Raw genomic sequence first — 10,943 nt, 5'->3', positions numbered from 1 at the left:
GCATTCGTTACCTTCTTCTTGACCCTGGATACCAGATCTTTCATTTATATATTTTCATTAATATCAGTTTGCTCATTTTTCGTCCATTTTGCTCAGCTGCATCTTTCTACACTAAGCACGCAACCTAATGGTCTATTATCGAGTAAACATACTTCTGATAGGAAGCCACAGGTATGGCTAAGCAAGACGAATGTGCGTCTTCGAGGTATAAATGCTCATCAACTACCCTGCGACACTGTCATTTTTTCATCAAGCGAAATTGATCTGGTAGTAAGTCTTCAAAAAATATGGGCCCACAATTTTTACATTATGACAACCTAAGAAGTTGTTAGGGACAAGCACTACTATGAGCTCAAGTGAAGGACAACAGGATAGAAAGGTTGCAGTGGTAACAGGTGCATCATCTGGTATAGGATATTCTGTGGCAAAAGAGCTTGCAGCCAATGGATTTGTAGTTTATGCCTGTTCGCGAAGAATGGAACCGATGGAACCATTAGTTAAAGAATTTGGATCTGATTTAGTCAGGTTATATCAGCTAGATATTTCTGAGTATGCAGAGATTGTACAATTGAAGGAATATCTAGAGAAAGAGTTGCCTGGCGGGAAATTAGACGTATTATACAACAACGCCGGTCAAGCATGCTCTTATCCTGCGCTAGATGTTACAAATGAGATGGTTGAAGACTGTTTCAAGGTCAATGTGGTTGGTCACATAAACATGACTAGCCAATTGGCAAAGTTTGTGATAAATGCAAAAGGAACAATTGTATTTACTGGATCAGTGACTGGTCTGATCTCAATTCCATTTATCACGATATATTCTGCTACAAAAAGCGCAATCCATCAATATGCCAGAGGATTGCATTTAGAATTGAAACCTTTTGGCGTTAGAGTCATCAATGCTGTGACCGGTGCTGTACAGACTAATATCGGTGATCGTAAGGCAATTCCAGAAAACTCACTGTATAATTCCAAAGAGGGACTTTCTGCATTTAGATCCAGAGACCCCATTAGCAAGATGAGCTCTGATTCGTACGCAAAGGAAATGGTCAAAGACATTTTGAGTGCACGCAATCCGGTTGACGTCTACAGAGGCAGATTCGCAAGATTAATTCTCTTTATGTACACTTTGTTGCCATTGTGGCTCACCACTAGACTCCTATACAAGAAATGTAGATTGGACAAATTGGGACATGCTCTAAAAGAGAGAGACACATCAAAGACTGATTGAGGAAAGCACCTTAGACGAAGATGTAACAAATATTCACTATTATGTACACTTTTCCACTTAAATTCCTGCATAATTCAAGCTTGCAGCAAGTGACATTACTATTTGCGCAATATGTTCAAACTCTTGAAGGTTTAAATAGACAAACACGATGCCTTGAACCAAGAAATCACTACATGCGTAAGCCCACGTGATATGAAACATCTAGACGGAGATGCTCAAATTTTCCAAATATTATAATGCCGATGGTTGGCAAGTTTGATTACGTAGTCTTCAATCGATAGATGTGCATCCTTGTACCGTACTTCATAATTGCTCATATCAACAAGAAGCGAGGTATGTGAGCTGCAGTGGGCTTGTTCCAATAATGATAATATTCTGCTCAAGAAATACCCTTCGGACCATTCTCGATTCAGTAATCTCGGTGTTTTAAAAGTGCTGGGCACGGCAAAGGCAGCTAACTTGATCGTCCACCATCCTAATCACAGTTAGGATCTAATAGGATAGTATTGGAAGCTAGCGTATGGTACCAATTAGTCTTACGTCTCCACACAATCGGTGAACTACTAATGCTACTCACAATGCCACAGTTATGGCAAACCAATTGTCTCTGCTATTCTCCATATTACTGATGCTATTATCATTACTACCCTCAGTATATAAATATCCTTCTGACATGACTTGAAAGGATTGCTACATTTATGCTTCATTAATGTATCTTCATTTTTGAGGAAGACACTTAAACGTAAAGACCCATTGACTGATGACCTTCACACAATTGTCCATACTTGAGATTTTAGCTCAATTTGCTCAAAATACTAAGATTTTCTACACAGCTCCCTCGAAGGCAAAAGGATCCTCGAGATTGGATGACTTGATTGGCGTTGAGGCCGTGAGGCTATTGAGTCAGCATGATCCATTTGGTACCATTTCTAGCGCAATTTCTGCCGATGCTCTGAGCAGCATTTTCACCGAGCAGACAACTTTGCTAAGGTCATTACCTCAATTGTACAATTTGAAGGGCCATCCTGTGGTCATCACAGTTGATCTGCATGTCCGTGACTACTCCGTCATTCCAGCGTTGAAGGACTTCAATTACATTACATTGGTTTCAAGTTCCGCTCCCACATTGTTGAAACATGCACAACTGGCTAACAAGCTTGCTATCTCAACAAAGTCGCCGGTATTCCACTTTGTCGATCTTGCCAACATCAGCGATACGTTCGAGGGTCCAGAGATCGAGATTCAGGACACCGACATTCCAGAAGAACCAGTTGACATCGAGACCATATTATCTAGTGATGAACACTTTTCCGTCGTATCTGATGCAGCTACTGCTACTGCTCCTGATGTTGCTTTGATCAACTTGTCCCCGTACGGAAACGATTTTAGCAGTCAGCTTCCTCACAACAGCATTTTGATAGACATAAATATTTATAGACCGTGGAACTTTGACCAACTACTTACTTTAATACCACCTTCCGTCAACAAGATCGCTATTGTCCAAGGGTCCTGCAGGAAAAGTGAGACTAAGGGTTTCGAGCCATTGCTGCTAGACTTTTTTACTGATTTCAACAAGATCGTTGAAAGAAAGATCGATCAGGTCGTTGTGTGCAACGTGGGGACACTTTCTTCCACACAAGATGCTTTAGAGATTATTATAAACAACGTGACCAAACCTTCTCCAGAGACAGATTTATATCTAGGCAAACAGATTGAACATGAAGAATACAGCGATGTGTGGTCATCATCGATCGAAAACGTTCTGCATTTGGAGTCTGCATACATCAAGGTGCTTCAACAGCTATTTTCTTCCAACTTACAAGTTCTCAATGAATACAACAGCGAGACCGTCAATGGAAACTCTCCGGAGTTTGGGTATGGTTTATTCTTGCATGAGCAAAAAGCTCGCGAAGAGCTGGTAGGAATTGTGAAGTCTTGTTTGGATGTATCTCTTTTCCACACGGAGAATGCTAATAGACTGGTAGAACTGTTGTCTGAATGGTTAGCTTTGAGCGACGAGCCGCTTGACGAAAGCGAGCTAAACGCAGCCAACGAAGTTGCAGATGAACTCTACAAAATTTTAGAGACCAATCAAGATTCTCAAGCCGCCTTAAATATATTGAACGTGGCACCATCTGCTCAACACTTCGAGTTTAAGTCATCGTGGCTGGTTGGCTCGGATGCTTGGTCGTTCGATTTGGGTAACTCCGGTGTCCACCAAGTGCTCTCATCAAAGAAGAACATCAACATGCTGCTGATCGATTCTGAGCCACACGATGTTCGCAGACAATCCCATGAGAGAAAGAAAGATGTTGGGTTGTATGCCATGAACTTTCACCATGTCTACGTCGCCTCCGTTGCTGTCTATTCTTCGTACACACAGATGCTGGCTGCCTTCATTGAAGCCTCGAGATTCAACGGTCCCTCCATTGTTCTGGCCTATTTACCATACCACAATGAAAATGACACGCCGTTGGAGGTGTTGAAGGAAACAAAGAACGCTGTGGAATCCGGTTATTGGCCTCTATACAGATTCGATCCAAGTAAGGATGATATTGATGGTGAGGAATCATTCCAGCTTGATTCATCCGTGTTGAAGAAGGAGTTGCAGTCATTCCTTGACAGAGAGAACAAACTGACACTACTGACGAGAAGAAACCCCCGAATCTCAAGAACTTTAGCCACGTCTGCTAGTGATGCTATTACAAGGAAACAGGAAAAGAGAGCAAAGGCCGCCTTTGACGAACTGCTAGAAGGTCTTTCTGGTCCCCCGGTCCACATCTACTATGCTTCCGACGGTGGCAATGCATCCGGGTTGGCTGCTCAATTGGGTAACAGGGCGTCTGCTAGAGGCTTGAAGGCCACTGTTCTATCGATGGACGATATAATCGTAGAAGAGCTTGCAGGTGAGGAGAACGTTGTATTTATCACTTCTACGGCAGGACAAGGTGAGTTTCCTCAGGACGGGAAGTCTTTCTGGGATGAGATCAGAAATAGTTCCGATTTAGACTTCTCTACATTGAAGTTTGCTGTGTTTGGTCTTGGTGATTCGGAGTACTGGCCGCGTAAGGAGGATGCGCGCTACTATAACAAGCCATGCAAGGATTTATATGCCAGATTAGAGTTCTTGACGGCTATTCCACTAGTTCCACTGGGACTCGGTGACGATCAGGACGCTGACGGATACCAAACAGGATACGCTGTATGGGAAGCACAGCTTTGGGAAGCTTTGGGCGTATCTAATGTGGAGGTTGGTGAGGAACCAAAGGAATTCACTTCAGAGGATGTGAAATCGGCCTCAAACTTCCTCAGGGGAACATTAGCTTCAGAATTAGTGAATGAATCTACCGGTACTATTCATCCTCATGATGTACAATTAGCGAAATTTCATGGCATGTACATGCAAGATGACCGTGATGTAAGAGAATCACGTAAGGCCCAAGGTCTAGAACCTTTGTATGCTTTTATGGCGAGAGTGAGGACCCCTCATGGTACTGCCACCCCAGAACAATATATTCGTATGGATAACCTTTCTGATGAAACAGGTAATGGTACTATTAAAATTACAAATAGAGCTACCTTCCAATTACATGGGGTTTTGAAAAAGAATATTAAACACACCATTAGGAGCATGAACTCGATGTTTATGGACACTTTAGCCGGCTCCGGTGATGTTAATAGGGACATAATGATTTCAGCTATTCCAAAGAATTCCAAGGTACACAAGCAACTTGTCGATTTTGCTACAAAGGCATCTGAGTATTTTCTTCCAAAGACTACAGCATATCACGAAATTTGGTTGAAAGGTGTTGATGACCGTGATGAACCTTTATGGCCTGAAACGTTTGCAAATCGTAAGGGCGGTCCCAGAAAGAAGAAAACTTTGGTAGGTGGTAACACTTTGGTAGATGTTGAGCCAATTTATGGTCCTGCTTACTTGCCAAGAAAATTCAAAATCAATATTACTGTCCCTCCATACAACGATGTGGATGTTTGGTCTAGTGACGTTGGATTAATGACTGTTGTTGATCCAGAGACACAGATAATTCAAGGTTTCAATATGCTAGCTGGTGGTGGTATGGGTACAACTCACAATAATAAGAAAACGTACCCTAAAATTGGTAAGTTATTAGGTTTTGTTAAGATAGAAGACGTTATTCCCGCCATCGAAGCCATTGTTATTTTCCAAAGAGATCATGGTGACCGTAAGGATCGTAAACATGCACGTCTAAGATACACAATTGATGAAATAGGATTTCATGTTTTTAAGGCGGAGATCGAGAGAATGTGGGGAAAGACATTCTTGCCTAGCGTTCCCTTTCAAATTAATTCGAATATTGATTATTTTGGTTGGGTAAAAGATGAAAATGGTTTAAATCATTTCACAGCTTACATCGAGAATGGTAGAGTTACCAACACAGCAGATTTGCCTCAGAAAACCGGTTTAAGAAAGGTTGCTGAATATATGCAAGAAACCAACTCAGGGAACTTCACATTGACAGGGAATCAACATATTATCGTAAGTAACATAGAGGACCATCATTTAGAACCGATTAAAAATATACTGAACAGGTACAAGCTAGATAACCTTGATTTGAGTGGCTTAAGGCTATCGTCCTCCTCCTGCGTTGGTTTACCCACATGTGGTCTAGGATTTGCAGAAAGTGAAAGATTTTTCCCCATTATCGTTACTGAGATCGAAAGTGTGCTGGAAGAGTATGGATTACGCCATGATTCTATCGTATTGAGAATTACAGGCTGTGCCAATGGTTGTGCGCGTCCATGGCTAGCTGAAATTGCACTAGTTGGTAAGGCTCCTAACACTTACAACATCATGTTAGGCGGTGGTTACTACGGTCAGCGTTTAAACAAGCTGTACAGGGCGTCTGTAAAGGATGACAAGATTGTCGATATCCTAAGACCACTTTTTAAAAAATGGGCTCTAGAAAGGGAAGAAAACGAGAAATTCGGTGATTTCCTCGTAAGATCCAAAGTTATCCAACCTACCATCGATGGCAGAGATTTTCACGATAATATAGCCATAGATGCTTATTAATTATTATTTATTATTTATCACTATTTATTTGTATATATATGTATTTTTCCACATTGCTTATTAAATCGCTTTAATATCAGATAAAAAATCCAAACTGATTTTGATTAATAGCAGGCAAAGTATGAGGACTCTCCTAAAATAGGGCTATATTTTGAATATGACAGGGCTCTATGAACGGTTTGTAGCCAAGTGTAATACTATCGAGGTACCACAGGCTGATAGTGAATTAAAAGAAGACATCGAAACCCTTAGTGTGATTTTAAAAGAAGATGCATCTAGACATAATTTGAAATATATACGGTACAATGCCATAAAGGCCCTATCATATTTTACCATGGATCCAGACATGAAAGTCAGGAAGATTGCTATCAGTACTATGGAAGAATTATGTGCGAAGGACTCCAATCTTCTTCCACAGCTTATCGATGATGTCAGAAATTCTTTACAAAAATTGGGTCATCGAGGTAAAGATGAACAAAATGGTCTTAAACCGCAACTAGGGTTAGCATTGAAAGGTGATAAAATTATGAGTGACTGGAAGTCGCAAGGAGGGTTAAAAGACATTCCAATTTTCAATACGATTTTGTTAAATTTGCCACGAAATCAGATATCTGAGAATCTTTGGTGGATTAGACCAGGCATATTAAGTCTGTTAGATGATACAACTGATTTGAGAGGCATTAAACTCAATGGAGTGAAGTTACTGGGAACGCTTGTTGATAGATGTTTTATTGATGTTTCCGACAAGTGGATTTCCTTCAAGGAGACAGGCCTGTTCGACCTTACGGAGCCCATGGTTAGAAATTTATGCTACTATTTACCACCTACCTATTCAATGGAAGACAGCATCAGTGTATTCGAGGCGGTTATCCCCACTTTACGTTGTTTATACAAGGCGCAGTACGATATAAAGGATTGCAAAGATATGATTGGTGCCAAGATACTGTCTCAAATTCTATTGCAACATGTAATACCGAGAATTGGTATACGGTATGAAAAGCTGAGTGAATTGGTAATATCTGATATAATGTGCCCCATGATAAGATCACTTGGAGAAACTTGCGTGCCCTATTTACAGAGAATAATTTTCACAGTGGGTGAATATCTTGTGAGAGATCCGTTCATAACCACGTCAAAGAGTCTCGTAAATGCGATAATAAATGTACTGGAGAGTGTTATCGATGCTGCTGGATACGATAATGAAAGAATTATTGCACATCAGTACGATTTTCTGGCAATGATAATAATATTATTCGAAAAATGTGAGAATGAAGGTATAGTAAACGATCTAATCTTGAAAAAACTGAAAGCTCTTGTATTCAGATTAAATCTAAATGGTAGTGATATTGAAAGCATGAAACATGAACGTGTGAGATTAAATAAACTATTTAGTTAGCTATTGATATGTACGTACAGAATATATAAATAAGAAAAAGCTATATTCATTCCTTGACATGTTGAAGGCCTTTTACAACTCTAATCTTTGTATCTAGAAAATTATTGACACAATTAGCCAAACACTGCTCTTCTTGCGGAGATAAACTGCTACTATTTGCACTTGCAACGCAGTTTCTGAAGCAAGTATTAGTAAATTGGTGTATGGACATCTGAACTTTTTGTTTCGATGTTTCGTTATCAAGAAAAGTTACCATTTCATTCTTGGAAGAGTCATCTAGCTGGCTCAGCTCAGTAGAATCTAGAAACTTCCCATTACTAGGAGACATCATGCGTGCTTCTAATTGGCTCTCACGCTTGCTGTTCTTGAACATATATAGTCAATTAACAATTACATAGAAAGTGATACGCGGAATTGAAAATTTATGTAGTAGAAACGTATATACTGTTTCGAGACTGTAGAGCGCAAGACAAGGTGAGGCTAAGATGACTGCTGACGGCTCAGTTGATGCCTATCTCAGAAGCTTGGAGACCCAAGTGGAAAACAAGCAATATTTTTTGAACCAGGCAAATGAAACAATAAAGAATCTGAGCAAAGCAGACAAATCGCAGAATTTGCAGAACGACGGCAAGTTTAGGGAGTTGATGAAGAAGCCCATGGTTTTTACAGAACGTTCTGATCCACTTGGGGTCAGTTTGGTTAGTACTAGTTTACGTTTGCGGAAGGATAGTTCCAATGACTGGATTTCCTTGAATACGGAGTATAATAAGAATATCAGGTCTATGATCGAGACGCAGAAGAAGGTTAACAGAGATCTAGAGGTTCTAGTCAATTTATTCGAAAAGGGTTCAACCGGCAAGGGGACGTCTCTTGCAGTGAGACCATCGTTAGTGGAAGAAAACAATGCTTTATGGGCAAGACTGGAAACTATGCTGAAAGAGACGCTATTTAAGCAAGGGAACCACGTAGAATCTGTGTACAGTCTTTTCAAGAGGCTTGTTAAGTCAGACCCCAGTGTAAGACAGCAGGATTTCCAAGAATCTGACGATTCAAAAAAGATGTTTAGATTACTGTTAAAGGCTGATTTGATCGAGATTGACGAAACCAGCGATACAGTCAGACTCATCAATTTCACGGACGATGGATTTTAACCATTTGCCCTGACCTTAAAGTTGAAATTTAAGCCACGAGACGTCCTCGACTAGGCTCATTACGTATTTGATGGCTTGCGCAGATGAAGTTTTTCAAGTTTGATGAATGAGGCCCGTGGAGGGAAAAACAAGTTTAAAGAGGACAACATGCACCACAGAGTTGCTATTGCAAAAGCTGATATACAGCCAGGGGGGAGGAGCGCATGTTGCTAACACAAAGTTCAATTGATGTCCTCAAGCAATAAAAAGCTATCTTTAGAAGAACGGCTCTCTTTAGCCGCAAGTAAGAAGGGCAAAAAGAAGTCGAAGAAACCTGCATTAAATGCAGCTCTGTCTTCACCTTCTCCCAGTCCCTTACCGTTGGATTCAGATGCAGAGGCAGACCACAGCAGTCAGATTCTTGCGGAAACTGAGCCTCATAAACAAGAAGAGTACGAGTTGGATCCTTTTTTCAAACAATGTCTGCCTGATAATTTCATGGAATTGGATCCCATAAGACTTATAGAGTTGATAAGGCCTAACGTGGAAAAGTTAAACAAGACGCAAGATTCTAGTCTTTTCAGATTAGTTAAAGAGAAAGACGAGTCCATCCAGAAACTGGAGAAGACAAATGAGCTTCTATCCAAGAATGAAAAAAAAAGTCTATACACAATCAGTCAATTGGAGGAGAAATCTACAAAACTTGAAAACGAGTACGACATTTTGAAATCTGCCGATAAGAAGAATACCGTAAAGATAGATCAATTAAAAAAAGAACTCGCAGCATTGAATAAAATTAATAAAGAAGGAGAATCTAATTTTAAGGAGCTTACGAAGAGGGAAGAAGATTGGAAAAACATAGAGACTAAACTGGAGAGCAAGGAACGTACTATTGAAGAATTGAATGCTACGATCCAAGCTCTTGAAGCCTCTTCAAAACAAGAAAAAAATGATCATGAGGAAAAAGTAAAGCGTCTAATTGAGTCGAATAATGAGCACATAATATCCCTAGAATCAAGCTTAGAGCAGCTTAGAATTCAGTTGAGCGGTTCTGAGTCAACAGCTGATGATAAGGAAGGCGGGGCTATAAATACAGAAAGCTATTCACTCTTGCAAGAACAGCTTACTTCAAGCAAAAAAAATTGGGAATCTATTGAGTTTCAATTAAATTTGAAGATGACTAATTTAGAAACTTCTCTAGGAGAAAAAGAGAAGCTTATAACAGGTCTTAATACAGAGATTCAGAATTTAAAAGTAGAAAATTCGAGGTTAGTTACTGAAATTGAAGCGAAAAAGGAGGAGAGTAAAACATTGAGGCTACAATTCAAAGAGACTTCAAACAAAACGAGTATTTTAGAAATGTCATTGAATAATTTGAAAGACGATTATAACCTCTTAGAGAGTAAATACATGATTCAAAAATCACAATTAGAAAATAATATCAAAGAAGATCACAGTGCAAACGAAATAATCAAACACTTTGAAAATGGATCTCATGAGGACTGGTTTCTTCAGGCCGAATCCTCTTTATTGTCTATAGAAGAAAAACCTCAGGATGAACGAAAAAATACGGTAACAGATGATAATTCGAATTTACAAATTGATATAAACGAAATACCAGATGAAGCTGCCACAATGACACAACATGCTTACAATGATGATTCATTCATGAGAAATAGTTCGGCTTCGTTATTCCGTAAGCCTAGCACTAATATACAATCAAACAGTAATAACATTGACTCCGGTACTACACAAATTGTCACTAGATTAGGTGCGGAGATTAGAAGACTAGAAGGTGAATTAAAATCAATACAAGATCGATACAATAATCTTTCTCATGAGAAAAGTAATGCTAATGAAGAAATCTTGAGATTAATGAATGAAAATGGCCAATATCAATCGTTGAAGGAAGAAAATGAAAACCTTCAACTGCGCATTAACGAATTAAATCATAAATTGGAGGCCTCACTGCAAGTGTTAGGCGAAAAGGCAGAACAAAATCAAGAACTAGAGAATGATGTTAGTGACCTTAAGGAAATGCTGCATTTACAAGTTCAACAGATGGTCGAAATTCAAGAAAAAATTTCCGATCTGAAATAATTTATTCAACAACTATACGTTAACAGATAT

The 10,943-nt window shown here is 39.6% G+C and overlaps 6 protein-coding genes across 6 annotated transcripts; 5 read left to right on the top strand and 1 right to left on the bottom strand.

The window, feature by feature from the left end:
• Window positions 1-346: 346 nt before the first annotated feature.
• Window positions 347-1,231, top strand: KAFR0E04400 (SDR family oxidoreductase; the record flags this gene model as incomplete). The annotated part of the gene is made up of 1 exon (XM_003957676.1): window positions 347-1,231. The coding sequence occupies one exon, from the start codon at window positions 347-349 to the stop codon at window positions 1,229-1,231; it is 885 nt and encodes a 294-aa protein (XP_003957725.1).
• Window positions 1,232-1,991: 760 nt separating this feature from the next.
• KAFR0E04390 (uncharacterized protein) lies at window positions 1,992-6,287 on the top strand (the record flags this gene model as incomplete). Its single annotated transcript, XM_003957675.1, has 1 exon — window positions 1,992-6,287. The coding sequence occupies one exon, from the start codon at window positions 1,992-1,994 to the stop codon at window positions 6,285-6,287; it is 4,296 nt and encodes a 1,431-aa protein (XP_003957724.1).
• Window positions 6,288-6,444: 157 nt separating this feature from the next.
• Window positions 6,445-7,683, top strand: TTI2 (Tti2p; the record flags this gene model as incomplete). Its single annotated transcript, XM_003957674.1, has 1 exon — window positions 6,445-7,683. The coding sequence occupies one exon, from the start codon at window positions 6,445-6,447 to the stop codon at window positions 7,681-7,683; it is 1,239 nt and encodes a 412-aa protein (XP_003957723.1).
• A 46-nt stretch (window positions 7,684-7,729) lies between these two features.
• On the bottom strand, window positions 7,730-8,011 carry TIM8 (protein transporter TIM8; the record flags this gene model as incomplete). Its single annotated transcript, XM_003957673.1, has 1 exon — window positions 7,730-8,011. The coding sequence occupies one exon, from the start codon at window positions 8,009-8,011 to the stop codon at window positions 7,730-7,732; it is 282 nt and encodes a 93-aa protein (XP_003957722.1).
• A 157-nt stretch (window positions 8,012-8,168) lies between these two features.
• Window positions 8,169-8,834, top strand: MCM22 (Mcm22p; the record flags this gene model as incomplete). Its single annotated transcript, XM_003957672.1, has 1 exon — window positions 8,169-8,834. The coding sequence occupies one exon, from the start codon at window positions 8,169-8,171 to the stop codon at window positions 8,832-8,834; it is 666 nt and encodes a 221-aa protein (XP_003957721.1).
• A 228-nt stretch (window positions 8,835-9,062) lies between these two features.
• Window positions 9,063-10,913, top strand: SGM1 (Sgm1p; the record flags this gene model as incomplete). The annotated part of the gene is made up of 1 exon (XM_003957671.1): window positions 9,063-10,913. The coding sequence occupies one exon, from the start codon at window positions 9,063-9,065 to the stop codon at window positions 10,911-10,913; it is 1,851 nt and encodes a 616-aa protein (XP_003957720.1).
• Window positions 10,914-10,943: the final 30 nt, after the last annotated feature.

Source organism: Kazachstania africana, chromosome 5 (assembly GCF_000304475.1).
Source record: "Kazachstania africana CBS 2517 chromosome 5, complete genome".
Taxonomy (NCBI): Eukaryota; Fungi; Ascomycota; class Saccharomycetes; order Saccharomycetales; family Saccharomycetaceae; genus Kazachstania; species Kazachstania africana.
Note: the sequence above shows the minus strand (reverse complement) of the source record. Positions and strands in the feature narration are given on the sequence as shown.